The following is a 15895-nucleotide window of genomic DNA, read 5'->3' on the forward strand; positions in this document are numbered from 1 at the left end:
AGCACGTAGACAGCAATGGGCTCATAACCACAGAGACGCTCTGGCTGTTCTGCAATCTTTGTTGATGGTGAATGAATTTAATCCAAAACTCAGGGCTAGAGCTCCTATATGCAAAGGCGGGATGGGTATATGTGAACGACCTTTAGCTTTCTCAGTCATGAAGTGATTGCGCATTTTCCCAAGTGGTACTCGAAGCTCCAACCACTTTAATACATGGTGTGGTAAAGGCACGAAAAGTTAGAGTTATGCTAGACCTCTGGTGGAAGTATAGAAAGTAGATTTCCACTGATGGACAAAACCTAAGATCCTTTTTGGATATACTGGGGCCCGAGGAGATACATTTATCTAGATCTTCCACGCCGAGATAGAACGTTGTTCGCCCTTCAGTGGTTGCCTACAAGTCCCATTCTCGGATGACGTAATCCATATTTTAAACCCTAAAGCTTTTTTAGATTCTATAGAGACTGAGATATACGCATACTCACCTCCTCTCCGTACATCTTGTCCTCGGTGCGGAAAGTTTTCCCGCTAGGATCGCCGTATATAAAGACTTGAAGCTGCCAATACATTTATCGGCCCCCTTTTTTTCCTTTTTCTTTCTTCAGATATTAGGACTCTGACATTTAGATAGAACCCATAGACATTACGCCATTGACTATGGGTGTGGACAGCAGAGCTATAAAGACGGTTCTTGTGACTGGTGTGGTCCGCAACGCTACGGCATGCGGACGTTTCAACCCTCGGGTATGAACGCCAGGATACGGTTCCTACATGTTTTATATTATATATGTTTATGTAGACTAAGAAAGCGTTAAAGAGCTCGTCCACCGGAAACGCTTTGTTGTCGGCAACTTACGCTTCGTTCTAACAGACGAAACGCAACTAAATGACTTGACTTTGTAGCGGTTTTGACACCCAACGTTTGAAAGCCAGTGAAATGTTTTACCCATGGCGGATTAAATTTAAGTTCCCATTAAAATGCAACCATATCAGTTGTAAATCAGCACTTGTTTACCCTATTAACATCTCCCTCCCCGCAAGGTAGTGAATGGATCTATCTCTCGATTTATGCCGTCACCTAGACACATATAACCCTGTTTATCTAGTGTAATAAAAAAAAAGAAAGTTTGGCAATATTGACAAGTAATCAGTTGGATATATAAATCCCTACGGTGAGAAGCAAGACATATTTACGCGGAGACTAGGTATAATTGGATCATCGGATTGTTATGAGCAAGATCGGAAGAGCAGGTGTCAGACTTACTTCCGGTTAAGCGGAGCATTAACATCAGCCAATTCCATACATTGTAAGAAGGCGTTCCAGAATTTTTCGATATTCAATCCCAAACCCACCTTGACCCCTTGGGGGTCCTCCTTCACCACCGCGGTTTCACCCTCTCTTTCGCCTTCCAAAGGCACCGTCAAGTCGTAGCTGGTGTACTCAAACCCAAGACCTGCCTCACCGTACATGGCTAACAACACGTACACCGCCACTGGATCGTGGACCGGTGGACCATCCATAAAGCCCTGGGTCTCACAGGTGATTGCAAAAAACATCATAAGTTCGGAAAACATTTGGCGCAACGGAGAGCTCTTCGAAGGGTTGGATGGGTCATACAACCCGACCCGCACCTTCTTAGTGCAAATCGCCTGGTGGGTCAAGTTTAACGGAATGAGGATGGTCTTTGGGGCCATCTCGGCATCAGTGAGAACTTGCAAGGCAGCCTCAGGGTCACAGACAATGTTGAACTCGGCGTACTTAGACTTGTTTCCTATGTTGATCCCACCTCCCATGATGGAAACGTACCGAATGAGGGGCTTAAGGTGCGGATAAGCAGCGTAGAGCTGGGCCATGTTGGTTAACGTACCGGTAGCGACGATAGACATTCCCGGATGAGTCTCAACAGCGGTTTTCATCGCTTCAATAGCAGGAATCAGAGAAGCAGTGGTGGCCGGCAAAGGAACAAGAGAAGACCCGTCTAAACCCGATTCGCCGTGGATTTCCTGGGCATGCGAAACTGTCTTTACCAACGGCTGGGCAGCCCCAACGTGGACGGGGATATCCGTTCGGCCAATAGCGGTAAGGATGGCAAGAGCATTAGCCGTGGTGTTTTCCAACGAGGTGTTTCCGTAGACCGTAGAGATACCAAGAAGCTCGAGCTTTGGATGAAAAACAGCGACAAGAATGGCAACCACATCATCGTGGCCTGGATCGCAGTCCAACCAAATAGGAATTCTTTCAACGGTCATTGTGGATATAGACGTAAAAGGAATAATGCAGGGATGCCGAAAGGGAGTATTGCCGAAGAATGGAGTTATGCAATAAATGAAGGCGGGTGTATCGAGTTTGGTTGCCGGTATCTGTTGATTAGACAGACAGTGTGAGGTTCGTGAGGCGTACGAGAGGAATATATCTCTCGGGGAGGCTGTGAATTTATAGTAAAACCAAGTACGCTGACCACTGTGTGATTGACATTCCGTGTCCGAGAAGGTTTCGTGACCCCCGATGGGAAACCCCACAAAGGCTGCCGGAATTAGCTGCCTTCTCCATCTTTGACCGGGGGAAAATTACCGAGAGCTACGGGAAGCCAGCCGCGGCAAGCGGAGCCGCGCGTTGACATCCGCGGGACGTTGGGAAAAATTCATCCGTGTACTATGATCCGCTACTCTTTGGGAATAAACGCGGATTGGTACTGGTGAAAATCGAGATAAACTACGTATTGAAAGCTGTGGCAAAATTACTCCATGAACTACCCGAACTTTTTTTTTTTCTTTTGGAAGAGTAGGTATCTGATGAAAGTCTGGTAGGTTTGTGTTTTACTAGGAATTGCGTCTCGCCTGTAATTACCTGTGTACCTTGAATGATAACTTAAGCCACCTTGCGTCTGCAGCGACTTCATCCAAACGGCAATAACTGGTGGACAAACATATTAGGGTTGTAAAATTTCTTTTCCCGGAAAGAATCAGGAGTAGTCGCGCAGAGCTTGGTCCATAACCCCGGAGCTCGAATTGAGACAAAATTTGGATATTCCACAGGTTAGGCGTGACGAGGAGAAACTTGGTCCTACCTGGATATAACCGTTCGGGAAAAACTCAAAGGAACGAAAGATTACTACCAAGTATTCCAGGAAGGCTCATATGGCCATGACCTAACGCCCGGGTGAGTTTGCTCGGGTATCAGGACTAAGCTTTACATATGGTCAGCTCTGGCTTAACGGTAATTAATTCGAGTCAAATCGATTTGCTGATTTCAGAAACTTTCAGTTACCTTGTGAATGCCCACCCAGCAGTGTACACGCAATAAATTGCAGATAATATTACCACAGTAATGGAATCTCTCCTACAATTGTGCCTTTATTTTCGTTTCACTGCCGCGACGCTAACCAATCACGTCAATACTCTACGTAGTCTCAAGCCGGAAATGATTTATGAGACGGGCGAAGATATAACCATGGCTTTCTGTTGGTATCCTGAAGTGACTCGCGGAGAAATATAAGGAGCGTTAGCTCTGCGCCTATTGCAGTCGATAGCTTCTTGCAGTGCCATACAGCTTGCGTGCCACGACATTCATAAACTGGAGAGCGTCCTATGACGCTTTAATACTCCCAAGATACCCTCTATATACAGCACGATTGTGGAATTTTTACAGCCTTGCCTACGCGCTCAGTAGAGAGAGCCGATGGCTAGAAACAAGTAACGACAGAAAAAGCACGGGTGTGCAACCATACTGTATAGAAGTTTCTGCGCGAACACAGCTGAACTAGGGAGCGCCATACCTCTTGGTTTACCTGTTACTAAAAACAAGGCATGTTGTCTTTTTTTTTGTCACCTATTTAATGATGCTTACAAAACTCCATAATCTCGACTATAAATTGACCAAGCGGTAAACAATTCCACTGTAGCGACCAGAGCTGTGGCATGCGTAATCCTCAGAACAGAAAGGCCTGCACAGAACATCCTGCAATTCAGGGGGAAACAAACCATGGCCAGCAACTCGTCTGGAATCGGGCAGGCGGGCTGCGGCGGCCAATTCCAGTTGCTACACGTTGTGCCAGTCACTTGCGATCAACTTTCCATCCAAGGATCTGATACAGAAATTACTCGAGGATAAGCCAGCGATCTCAATTCCGACTTTGCTGCTATCTGGAGCTATCCCTCGCTTTGTGCATAAAAACTGCCCACTATTGCGATTGTCACCTTTGCTTGGTCTTTTGCTCCTTACTTTGTTTTGTTGTTTTCGCACCCAAACCAAGCCCTCAGATCCAAGTTTGAACAACGGCAGAGCCATTGATCACATTTGTCTACCCCGACTAATCTTTGTCAAATCTGAGCTCCAGTTTCCCCAGGGAATTTTAATAGACCTTTATCCGTCTGATACACTAGCCCAATTTCCAGCTAGCCATATTCTCTGTTCCGCCCAAAGGACCCTATACACCTCTCTATTGAACTAGAATTAGCCTATACCCTTACCATGTTCTCCAGAAGAAAGAGCAGAAACTACTCCCAGGACTCGTATACCGGAGTCGGGACTGCGCCTCCGGCCATGGGCCAGGTAAGCCTGAACGCGCTTGCTGCTGCGACTGCCATTGGCCAAGCCATGAAAAACAACCAACCCTTGTCCTCCTTGACGCAGCCTGTAGGCCGCACCAACCGCAACTCCTCCATGACATCCAATGCCTCGAACAAGCAGTTCCTTACGAGATCCTCCTCCTTGATGCTTTCCAGGCCGCCACGAATGGACTCCATTAACAGTGGCTCCTCGAGACAGGGAATCACGCACTATGATATCGATGACAGCTACGACAGTGCTATGCTCGATGACATCACCGAGGAGCCCAACAACCGCAATGCCCGCTTGGCCCCGCCAGCTGTTATTGGCTCGGCAGCTAGAAAGACCAAGTCCAGGGTTTCGTTCTCAGATGCCAATGCGTCTGAGGCTTCAAGGGATTTGCTCAATGCTAACCACAAGGTTACCCCGCCGGTCAGAGCTAATAGCACCAGAAGAGTCACGAGCTCACCGCAGTTACAGAAGCCGGTCCCAAATGTCGCGGGTCCGAAGATGATCAAGAAGTACATCCCGACGCCGAACGGGCTTGTGTGCGTGGAAGTTCCTGAAGTCGCACCATCTGCGTATGAGAGATCGCACCTTCCGAGATCTGCTTCGTTGACGTTTAACCCACGAACCCAGCAGAACCACCGGTCGATGCAGACCCGGAACCTTGTTCCTAACCGCAATTCCTCAATCACATCGAGCCAACGTTCTCTGATGGCTTTTACCCATTCGCCACCGGCGTTGAGAAACGGCTCACCCACCCAGCAGCAGCAACAGCTTATCCGCGACAGGGAGTTTGAAAAAGAAAAACACAGACTCAGAATGCTTCGCGAGGAGGAGGAACAGAGATTGTTTGAAGCAGAAAAGCAACGGAGAGTGGCGCAATTGGAGGAAATCCAGAGAGAGACTGAACGCGCTCAGCAGGAGTATGAAAAGATGGTCCACCAACTTCATACGACTGAGGAAGCTTCGTCGGAGCAAGGGCTTGTGGCTCCACGGGCGTTGGAAAATGACGACGATGCTAGCACCTTGGAAGAGGAAAAGACCTTGCGGGAAGAAACAGATGCTGCTGGGAGAGCGGTCGCTTTACCGGAGTTCCTCAAGAAGGATGTTGTGAGCGATGTCGACGAAGAACCCGCATCTTTGACTTTTAAGCCGTCTATTAATGGTACGGCTGAAACTACGGCAGTTTTGGACTCTATGGAGGAAATTCCTCCCGCCCTTGACTCTAAGCCTGCCGAAGCCGCGGTCAAGGAAATTGACGGTACTGCCAAAGAGATTGATGGCGTTGCTTCCGAGGAAGCTAACACGCTTCCTATTAATGTTCGTGACTCTATCACCTCCTCAACGTACGGCACCTTTGACCCTAGTGATTACACCGAAAGCGAGGATGACGAAAGGTACAGACGAGTGGTGGCCGAAATCTTTGACGATACGAATCCCGACGATTTGACCGATCCGCTCGATGTGGAAGAGTCACAGTTGTTACAGAACCCTGTTTCTCTGGCCGTCGAGCCAGTGAAGGTACTCGATTTCAAGGGAATAGGCCCCGTAAACGGTCTGTCTATGGCTTCGCAGTTCCGTCCGCAAATTGCCCAGCAGCAACAGGAGACCCTCCAGCGCACGATCTCCCCCAGCTTGGTGATTCCTGCCAGATCGGAACTCAGATCGGGCGAGTCTTCCCCTCTGAGGTCCAACCACGGCGGTCAAGATGGTTCGCCGTACAGAAAGCCAGCGTTGAAGCCAGCGTTAAGAAACTCCCAGGTTTTCGAGACACCTGCACAGAACGCAGCAAAGGATGCCTACATTTCGCTTACTACAGCCGAAAACACCCGCATGAACGCGAACTTGTCTACTGGCAAGCCGTTTGCGAATCTCAACCCTAACTATAGTTCTTCGGCCACCAACCTCAGTGTCCACAGCGGTGGAAGACGCGCAATGCGTCAGTCGGTGCAAGAGCCACCGCTGCTCAGAGGTCCGCCACCAAAGGCTGGCATGGCTAGCAGAACCATGAGACCGGTGTCTATCTCTGCCCCGTTGGTTCAGCCGTCTGGTTCTCCTGGCTACAAGTCCGAATCCCAAAAGCGTGCTTCTGCGTTGTACGCCAAGGCTAATAGCAGACCTACCGCCAGGGAGAACGATGTTCAATTAGAGCGTAAATCGTCGTTCGAAAAGTCTGTCGCGTCGAGTAAAGAGTTTAGAAAGTCTTTGAGAGATCCAATGGGCCACCAACAACAGCCACAACAACTCAAACAACCGCAACAGGATCAGCACAGACAGAAGCGAGTGTCGCAAGTGCCGGGTCCGGCTCCGCCGCTCCACCCACAGCAACAGGCCCCTTCAAAGCAATTTGTGGTGAGCCAGGTGGGTGGTAATGGCCCGGCCGGTGGTGGCTTTAAGTCCCGTTTTGCGGACTCTGACGACGAAGACGACTTACCAATGACGAGAAACAGAAGCAGCACCGTTGACTCTGCGGGCGTCAACGGTAAGTACGGTTCTAGCTTTTCTGATTCGGTAAAGCAGGCAGCTATCACCAATGGTTCCTCCACCCATGGTCGTAGAGCTCCAAACAGAGTCTCCGCAACTGCGCCTACCACTCCGTCGAAAGCTGGAAGGTTTTTCAGCGAAGGCGCTAATGCCCCCAGAAAGGAGGAAGAGCCAAAGAAGAAGTCTGGCTTCGGGACGAAATTGAAGAAACTATTCGGTGCCACCAAGGATGCGTGAGGACCATAAAATTCTAATATAATGTACGATGGATAAGAAGCTGAGAGTAGACGGCGTATATGCCCGTGTCCGTTCGTTGGTAAGCATCAAGGAACTGCTAGTAATTTGTCTTCTGCGGTTTGACTTACAGTGCTTAACAAAACAGGTGACTCTAAGCAGTAGCTCTTAAAATAATAACCCTTTTCTCCCATCGTACTACAATCTGGTATTGTTTATAACGTTAATTACTAGCTGATAAAACCCTAATGTACACAGAGACAAACTTCTCTACTTCCCAGTCTTCTTCGAAGCGTTGATGAATCTACTGACACCGACTCTGACCCCAGATGGTCTAACAGCCTGGTTGTTGGTGAATGGAGAAATAAAGTTGTCAGCCGAGCCACCACCGATCCACTCTTGCAAGATCTTCTCGTTCTTCCTGCGCTGCCAGGCATCATCCTTCAAGGCTTTTTGGTACTCCAACTGATCCTCTCTCAAAAAAACGGGGGTCTGGCGCTTCTCCTTCTGGTGCTGGTAACCACCGTTACCCCCTCTCCTGGTAGCGGCCTTGGACAACGGCGAGGCAAGAGAGTACTTGTTACCTCTGACGTGCCACTCGAAGTTGGCCTTCAAATGCGGGGTGATCTCACCGGTTCTGGAGTTGACCGAGACGGCGCATCTCAACAAGGTAGCACCACCACAATGGGAACAAAAGTGCTTAGGGGTCCCGTCCTTAGGCATCGGGGTCAAACGGAAACAAGCGTGACAGCGGAACATATAGTTGCGGACACGCTTGATTTGCATACCCGACATGGCGTTCATCAAATTCAACCCAATCTGGAGAGAGACATTTTGCACGGCGAAATCACCGGTGGCGAGGGCTGCTTTGACCTTAGTGTTGACAGCCTGTTTAACAATCTGCTCACCGGCATCCTTGATGATAGCCTCGGCCAAGTTTTCTGGAGTAATCCAGTCACCATCGTCGTCTTCATCATCAAATTCCTCAGCCAACACATTGTCATCAAAGTCTTGGGATTCCTCAACCATGATGTCTGGTTGTTTCCCGGCGGTCTCTTCCTCCAAAGCTAAACTGTTAAATTCCTCTTCCAACTCAGCCTCTCTCTTCGCTCTTTGCTTCTTACCACCTCTACGACGGGCCTTTTTCTTTGGGGCATCTTCAGAAGTGGTTTCTGGGGTTTTTATTGGAGTCTCAACTGGTATCACCGGAGCTAGAGCCTGTTTGACCGGGGTCATATTCTTCTTACCCGGAATAGTGGTCCATTCGTCGTCGACGGAAGCAGTTTCAACCTCTTCAATAGTTTCAGGGACTTCCTCCTTCTTTTGGAATTCCTTCTTCTCCCCTGGGTACTTTCTCAAGCGCCAGTCACCATTGTTCAACTCGCACTCCACCTCGTAGGTCAAGGCAATGATGTGTAAATCGTTTGGGGACAAGACGGTATAGTCACCGGTCATCTTGGAAAACTCAGTGACGCGTTTGATAAACTCCGGTTTTGGGTGCCTGATCTTCAAGAGATCGCCCCACAACACCAACTGCTGTCTGGCGTGTACATCCTTCAACTCGGAGAACACACCTGGGGTGGTATAGAAAGAGTCGGCGTGCTGTTGCAAGGACGAGGCGGACTGCGTGATCAAAGGACCAGCATCAAGCACTAATGCACTGATTTTCTTTTCCTGTATATCTTCCATGGCAATAGCTCTGGTCTAAGTCGCGTAAAGGATCAGGGAAAGTGTTTTGCTAGGTGCCTGAAGAGTAAAGTATCTCGTGCAGTAAATAAATTTTCACCTCATCGATTAGAGTTGCAGATCACGTGCTGCATAAGGTTAAGGGGCTTATGGTCCATCCTGGGTAGTTTTAGCAGGTCCGTTCGTAAGACTCGTGGGCACGACAAACTTTTTTTCAAGGAGGATTTTAATCTTCTAGCGTTGATGGAGAGAATCGGGTAAATATGTTTCTCCGAGCCTGGGAGTGGTTTAGGCCTCTCGTGCGCTTGTACATGTGCATACCCATCCAGTTCGTTGCACTCTAAAAACAATCGAAAGCATAGAGCGTATCCTAATAGTTTAATGATTGTCAACACTTGATTTCAACTTTTCAGGCTCTTTAACTGAGTGAAATTCAGCACTCTTTCGCACAAAATTGCCGGGCTGCACAAAGAGAAAATTGTAAAAAGAACTCCGAAACCGGGAATCGAACCCGGATTTGGGAGGTGAGAGCGCCCTGTGCTAGCCATTACACTATTTCGGATGAGTTCGAAGTTTTATCGTCTACGGATTGGATACCTAGGGGTATAGATCTACAGCTTGAGGTGATGTTCCCAGTCTATCTTTAAGACAATTCCTACGCGCTGTTTATATAGGACTAAATATAAAAGGACCCACTACTACCGTGATTTTCCTATATGGACTTTAAGTGTCAGCGCCGTTCAACTTGAGACTGCAGCCACGGGCCGGCCAGAACTCATGCCTGAAAATGAGTTATTACCGATACAGACCGCATCGACTGATTAAATCACCTCGAGGAGTAGCCAGAACATCGGGGGTCTTTTTAATGCGTAGGAATAGTAAATACAAGTTTACACTGAGTAATTTGTCCTTGTGTTCCTCCCCCTAGGTTTATCAACACCCTATATGTTCATAGAACAAGCTTAGTCCTCGGAGATGCCATCTACTGCCGGATTTAAGGCACGTTCACCGATAGCGACTCCTGCACGGAGCACTATTCCACTGACAGCTTCTCCAAACTTTCCGTTGCTGCCAGGCACACGCGCTTAAAGTGGCGTGGATCGATCATTGTTACTATCAACCGGAAACTGTCTTAGTACTTGCAATGACATCATACCAAGTGACCAGAGAAATCGTGCTATCCAACGGAGCTCTGCTCCCGACCGTGGGCCTTGGGACGTACTATCTTCCGCCGAAGAAGACCGCCGAAACCGTTACCCAAGCGCTCACAAAAGGCTACCGGCACATCGACACAGCGGTGCTATACAACAACGAGGAGGAGGTGGCACAGGGAATCGCAGACTGGATTGGTTTGGATCCCCAGAACCTGAGACTGGATGTGTTCTATACCACCAAGTTGTGGGATATGGATGGCGGGTACACAGCCGTGAGACGCGAAATCGCCCGGTGCGTGCGCAAAATGACGGCCTACGGATTGGAGTACATTGATCTATTGCTCATCCACTCGCCGCTCTGTGGTAGCAGAAAGCGCTTGGAGTGTTGGCGTGCGATGCAGGAGGCGGTTGATGCTGGTACCGTAAAGAGCATCGGCGTGTCGAACTATGGCGTTCATCACATTCAAGAGTTGCTTGCCTGGCCCAAATTGACTCACAAGCCGGTGGTAAACCAGATCGAAATCTCACCGTGGTGCATGCGGCAGGAATTGGCCGACTGGTGCCGACAGCAGGGGATTGTGGTGGAGGCCTACGCCCCCTTGACCCACGGATACAAGACCGAGGATTCCGCTTTGAAGGCGATTGCAGAGAAGCACAGCGTCTCCACGGCGCAGGTATTGATTAGATGGTCGCTCCAGCATGGTTATGTGCCATTGCCAAAGACACAGACAATTGGGCGGTTGAGTGGAAACGTGGACGTTTACAGGTTTGAGTTGAGTGATGAGGAGTTGGCAACGATTGACCATCCTGAGGCTCATGAGCCGACCGACTGGGAGTGCACCGAGGCACCATGATCGTATTTGATTCAATTTTTGGTGGGCTTATTTCTAGTAGACTTTGAGGTGACTATTCTATTTCCTCTTTGTATATTATGGTTGTGATATGTTCCTGAGACATGTACGCAAGAGCGACTAATCTCGTCGGGCTGCGTATGATTGGCAGGTCCAGGCCTCCTACCTACTGCTAATATGAGGTTTGTGTTGGTATGTTAAAATTACACCCTATCCCTTCGTAGTATTACAGCTATTAGTTTGACAAAGTCCCCGCCTGTACCTCAGAGTTAAGCAGTGATGTTTTCACTGCCTCAGGTGTCGACTCAAACCTATGTTGTCTATACATGCGATACTGCCATCGCCCACTAGTATTTCCTGGTAGCTTTATCAAGGCCTGGTGTTTGCCTAAAAGCATGTTTCTAAGGTAGTGACTATATAGTACGGTCAATTAATCTCTTGCCACTAGAACTAGACGTTACCGAAACCTATCCTTGCCGCGCTGACTCCTCTAGGAGCCTCCCTACTCCCTCAGATACGCTAATTATAGTCATCTTCTCAGTTTCCTAGCATTCGACATATACACATTACAATGCTAAGTATATCCTTATTGGACCAGGTTAGCCCAGATCACTAAACACAGATATTGTGAACTACAGACTTGCCGCACTAGCTTAGAGCCTTTCAACAATACCAGCACCAATCGTCATCCCGTCCTTCCGAATCACAACTCTTCCTAACAGTCTGCTCTGCGCAAACACCAGTAACGGTAACGGACGCCCACTTACCTCAATGTCCACCACACACGACTGGTTTGCAGATAAATGACGCGGGGCCTTCTTGCTCTCCTCTCCCGTTTTGGGGTCCACCAAAAAGTGAATTTTGGTGATTTTTGCCGGGGTCTGCTGACTTCCACGGAACAAAATGAACGGAGTTCCCACTAACAATGGCCGCTTCATGCCAAAGAGCACCAACCGCGCCTGGAACTTGTTCACAGCCGAGACCGGCTTATCAATCGGCGACACAACGTCCCCAATTTGCACTTTGTTATCAGCATTGGACACTCCCTTCAAACGCAATGTGGCGTGCTCACCCGCAATCGCCAAATCCACGGTCTGGATACCGTCGCCGAGCGTAATTGTCTCGACCTGTGCGAAATACTGCGCGGGCGAGATGAGAATTGTCTGGCCTGGCTGCAAAGTCCCGGCTGAAACTTTCCCGCTCAACGCCAAGCCGTCCATCTTGCCGAGCGTCTGAACGTCCGACACGCACATCACAAAGTCGGTTCCCACGTCTTGCTGGACCGCCTGGTGCTCCAATATCAGCAACAAGGTCTTTCCTTGGTACCACGCAAGCCGCGGTTCGTGTGGCGCCTTGCATACGTTGATACCGGTTAATCCCGACACTGGCACAAACTCCACCTGGTCCTCGCGGAATCCGGTCATGCGCAAGAACTCCGTCAATTGGAGCCTGATTTCGTCAAAGCGCGCCTGTGACCAGTCCTGTTGGTCCATCTTGTTAACTGCAACCACGAGCTTCTGGATACCCAACGATTTTGCGAGCAACGCGTGTTCCTTGGTCTGGCCCTCCAAGTTGAACCCACTCTCAAATGCGTTGTTAGAGGAGTCAACCACAAGTACTGCCACATCCGCCTGGGTTACCCCGGAAATCATGTTTGGCACAAAGTCTTTGTGCCCCGGAGCATCCACAATTGTGAATTTGGTGCTTCCCGTCTCGAAATTGGTTGTGCACACGTCGACGGTGACCCCGCGGGATCGTTCCTCCGAGGTTTGATCCATGACCCACGCGAGTGCAAACGATGCCTTTCCGATCTTCTCAGACTCTCTCTGGAGCTTGTGGAGGGTCTGGGAGTCCACGACCCCGACGTCATAGAGCAACCGGCCCATAAGCGTGGACTTTCCGGCATCCACATGGCCAATCACCACGAACGATACATGCGGTTTTTGGTTCTTCACAGCCAAGGCCTCCGTCATGTCAATTTTCTTGAACGGTTTGGTAGGCTTCACTGGGCCTTCTATATTCAGGGTGGATGGCTTCTTCCCAGACTTGTCATCAAGGCTCAAGCCCTTTACCTTTGCGGCCAACTCTGGCTCCACGTACTTTGCCGCCACCTTTGCCTTTCCTACAAACGCCTCTTTCTGTGCCGCCAATACAACGTCGTCGGGGCTCGGCTGCGTGAAGTTGGCCTTGATTTTTTTCTCTAGATGGTTAGCATGTGGAACGTAGACGCAGCACAAGGCCTCGTCGTGCTTTTGCTTGAGACAGGGGGACGTGACAAACAACATGAATCGTGGTGCGGGAGTCGTGCGAAGGTGGCGCGTTTCGGGAGGAACAGTGGGGTAAACCGGAGGCCCTTCCGGCTCGGGGGTTTGTTCGAGCGACTTGGTATTCTCCCTGGTATTCGGCAAGGTTCCCTGGGCAGATATAGGCCTTTCCACGAGCTTTTCTCTGGGTGTTTCCAGAAGATTTTTTGGTATATGCTCTGGAGACTCCCTAGACCTTTTAAGCGATAGAATCTTACGCGAGAGCGCTGTATCCTTCGCAACCTCCTTCGGCTTCCCTTTGGAAAGCTTGTCAAGGATAGAGGTGCGCGATGCCGGCTCTTTGCTTGACTCCTTTTCTATTTCTCGCTTGGCAGCGCGGGCCTTGGCCAATGCCGCGAGTTTCGACAACCCCGTCGTTGGCGCTGGTGTTTCAACTATTCTGTTTAGAATGTGTTCGTGAGACTGAAGTCTCAGGCGAAAGTCGCGGTTGGTTTCTGTCATGTTGCCCTCCACTTCGTCCCAGGCTCCAGTCGGTGTTAGAAAATACGTACCTTTAGGCTTCTTGAACTTGTTCTGTAATTCCTGGACCGCGTCCTCCATGGAAAACTCATTGTACCACAATGCTTCACGGAAGTCCTGTGTTTCAATCCCAGTGTATCCAGACATTTTGGTCTGGAGCTCTGGCATCATCTGCGCAAGAAGGACCTCTTCCTCCTCGGTGATCTGTTCGTCCATATTCTCTTCAGAGTCGTAGTCATCGGCGTAATCTGCAATGTCTGGAGGTTAGTAGTGGCCGGAGAGAAGACTGAAGGTAACTTACCATCTTCGGTATAGTTGAAGCCCATTATAACTGTGCGGGGGAGGGGATTTAACAGAATAAGCGGTGGAGGTGGGAGTCATTTAAAGCTTACCGGTTGCCGGCGCCGCGAAAAATATATCCCGGACGAGATTTGTGCAGGAAGACAATCAGTGCGGCGCCTCGGAGACGAGATTCGGTGAAAAGCTGAAAGTTCAACGTGTATTAGATTATTCAGGAAGGTTAGTTAACCAAATATTGAAGCTAACAAATATAGACTAACAAGGGCGTTTAGCGTTCCAGATAGTGGCTTTCCAGATGGTCATCCTCAACCAAACTTCTCATGAATCCCTTAACCCATGTCGACCGCTACTTAACCATACTCATATAATTCTACACCCGTAAACCATACTAAAATAATCAAAATACGTCCTACAACATGACCACACCAACACCACTTCTGGCAGCCACATCGATCTCTTTAGTCTGCGGATTGATCCCACCGGTGATAGGGAACGACTTGTAGTTGAACAAGTAGAAGTTGAGGTAGCCGTCACCGGCGCCGAATTTCAATTCGTTCATGAACAAGTTGTTGTCCTGGGAGGTTAAGGCGTTGAAGACGTCAACACCGAGCTGCTGCGCGATGACGAGCGCGTCACCCATAAGGGCGGTCAAGCGCGTGGCCAATGCGGCGGTGGCATGCGCGTCGAAGCGGTCCGCATCGAGACCCGTGTCGGATGCGTAGTAAAACAAGTACGCGACACCCAACTGATCGTGCTGTGGGTTGCCCAACACGGTGAATGGCAACAAGTAGAAGGAGAAAAAGTCGGTGATTTTGCCCTCGGTTTCAACTACGTACGTATGGACAACCTTGGAAGCACCATCGACGGTGGATTCACCCCCCATCAACCAGTGATCGACCTCCGCGCGTGTGAAGGTCTGGATCAAGTCAAAGTGCGCCTGGTAGCGGTCGAAAAGCGCGTGAATCGCCGGGGCGTCCGCAGGCACCGCGCGACGCAAGCCCACAGTGGAGGTCGTGAGCGGCACGGCGTAGTGCGCCACCATCTGCGCCTTCGTTTTGTTGGGCGGGAGATGCGAGAACTTGACATCGTGGAGGGTTGCCCAGTTGATCGGACGATGCGTGTAGCGGCACGTCGCGACGGGTGCCGGTAAGACGATCCCCGCGGTGTACAACGCCTGCCAGATATCGTGGCGGTTGACACGGCGTGTGATTTCCTTGATGAGCACCGGTGCCAAGCGCTTGGTACGCAACTTCTTGTGGATGCAGAGGAAGTTAATTTCTACCGACGGGATCGCGCGCGTACGCAACTCGAGCGTGATCGGGACCGCAGAGATGAAAGCGACAAGGCGTCCCGTAGCCTTCACACGTACCCCCACGTGCCACTCCTTCTTCCAGCCCGGCGGCTTAAGCGCCCAGTTGAAAAACTCGGTTGAGTAGTTGAAGCGAAATGTGGCGTCCTGGTCCTCCACGTAGTTTTCGTAGAGCAACTCGTGCACCGCCGTGAGGTCTTCCTGGCTTGTGAGGTCCATGTCCACCCACTCAAAGTCGCTGAGGAGAGGGAATGGTTGAGAGGGTATGTCTTCCGGGCGCTTCGCGCGCTCGATCGGGCCCTCCGTCTCGATCTTGTCGGTGAAGTTGGGAACCGGCTGCGTCTTCCAGAACTTGTAGTCGGTCATGTCCTTCTGTTGCGACTCTGTGAGCTGATGGCCCATCGCGAGCATACGCAAGAGATCCTCAAGGGACTTCTTTGGTTCAGACATGGGGAGTTAGTAGAAGTGTTGAGGAAGAGGTAGTAGTATAGATCTAGGGAAAGTTGGGCGTATTTTTCTGGCTCCACGCAGGACAACAG

At 49.9% G+C, this 15895-nt stretch overlaps 7 protein-coding genes and 1 non-coding gene across 8 annotated transcripts; 2 read left to right on the forward strand and 6 right to left on the reverse strand.

The window, feature by feature from the left end:
- Positions 1-1260: 1260 nt before the first annotated feature.
- On the reverse strand, positions 1261-2250 carry BABINDRAFT_33839 (trifunctional uridine nucleosidase/nicotinamide riboside hydrolase/nicotinic acid riboside hydrolase; the record flags this gene model as incomplete). The annotated part of the gene is made up of 1 exon (XM_019131654.1): positions 1261-2250. One exon carries the CDS (start codon positions 2248-2250, stop codon positions 1261-1263), a length of 990 nt encoding a protein of 329 aa, XP_018986475.1.
- Positions 2251-3920: 1670 nt separating this feature from the next.
- BABINDRAFT_120656 (uncharacterized protein) lies at positions 3921-4380 on the reverse strand. The gene has a single exon (XM_019126935.1). It carries the CDS (start codon positions 4286-4288, stop codon positions 4040-4042), a length of 249 nt encoding a protein of 82 aa, XP_018986476.1. The 5' UTR covers positions 4289-4380; the 3' UTR covers positions 3921-4039.
- Positions 4123-7342, forward strand: BABINDRAFT_160548 (uncharacterized protein). Its single transcript, XM_019128300.1, has one exon. The coding sequence runs from the start codon at positions 4472-4474 to the stop codon at positions 7274-7276; it is 2805 nt and encodes a 934-aa protein (XP_018986477.1). The 5' UTR covers positions 4123-4471; the 3' UTR covers positions 7277-7342.
- A 143-nt stretch (positions 7343-7485) lies between these two features.
- HBR3 (rRNA-binding endoribonuclease) lies at positions 7486-9010 on the reverse strand. Its single transcript, XM_019128301.1, has one exon. It carries the CDS (start codon positions 8960-8962, stop codon positions 7544-7546), a length of 1419 nt encoding a protein of 472 aa, XP_018986478.1. The 5' UTR covers positions 8963-9010; the 3' UTR covers positions 7486-7543.
- Positions 9011-9449: 439 nt separating this feature from the next.
- On the reverse strand, positions 9450-9521 carry BABINDRAFT_t143. The gene has a single exon. It is a non-coding gene; the product is annotated as a tRNA-Glu (tRNA).
- A 508-nt stretch (positions 9522-10029) lies between these two features.
- BABINDRAFT_160550 (aldo-keto reductase superfamily protein) lies at positions 10030-11407 on the forward strand. Its single transcript, XM_019128302.1, has one exon. It carries the CDS (start codon positions 10104-10106, stop codon positions 10965-10967), a length of 864 nt encoding a protein of 287 aa, XP_018986479.1. The 5' UTR covers positions 10030-10103; the 3' UTR covers positions 10968-11407.
- A 210-nt stretch (positions 11408-11617) lies between these two features.
- Positions 11618-14073, reverse strand: BABINDRAFT_6981 (ribosome dissociation factor GTPase; the record flags this gene model as incomplete). Its single annotated transcript, XM_019132545.1, has 2 exons — positions 11618-14004; positions 14049-14073. 2 exons carry the CDS (start codon positions 14071-14073, stop codon positions 11618-11620), a joined length of 2412 nt encoding a protein of 803 aa, XP_018986480.1.
- A 383-nt stretch (positions 14074-14456) lies between these two features.
- Positions 14457-15806, reverse strand: NMT1 (glycylpeptide N-tetradecanoyltransferase; the record flags this gene model as incomplete). The annotated part of the gene is made up of 1 exon (XM_019131644.1): positions 14457-15806. One exon carries the CDS (start codon positions 15804-15806, stop codon positions 14457-14459), a length of 1350 nt encoding a protein of 449 aa, XP_018986481.1.
- Positions 15807-15895: the final 89 nt, after the last annotated feature.

The sequence above is a fragment of the Babjeviella inositovora genome, assembly GCF_001661335.1.
Source record: "Babjeviella inositovora NRRL Y-12698 unplaced genomic scaffold BABINscaffold_3, whole genome shotgun sequence".
Taxonomy (NCBI): Eukaryota; Fungi; Ascomycota; class Pichiomycetes; order Serinales; genus Babjeviella; species Babjeviella inositovora.

Coding starts and splice junctions, on each gene's coding strand:
- BABINDRAFT_120656 (XM_019126935.1), bottom strand. CDS start 4,288: ATGGCTCTGCCGTTGTTCAAACTTGGATCTGAGGGCTTGGTTTGGGTG.
- BABINDRAFT_160548 (XM_019128300.1), top strand. CDS start 4,472: ATGTTCTCCAGAAGAAAGAGCAGAAACTACTCCCAGGACTCGTATACC.
- BABINDRAFT_160550 (XM_019128302.1), top strand. CDS start 10,104: ATGACATCATACCAAGTGACCAGAGAAATCGTGCTATCCAACGGAGCT.
- HBR3 (XM_019128301.1), bottom strand. CDS start 8,962: ATGGAAGATATACAGGAAAAGAAAATCAGTGCATTAGTGCTTGATGCT.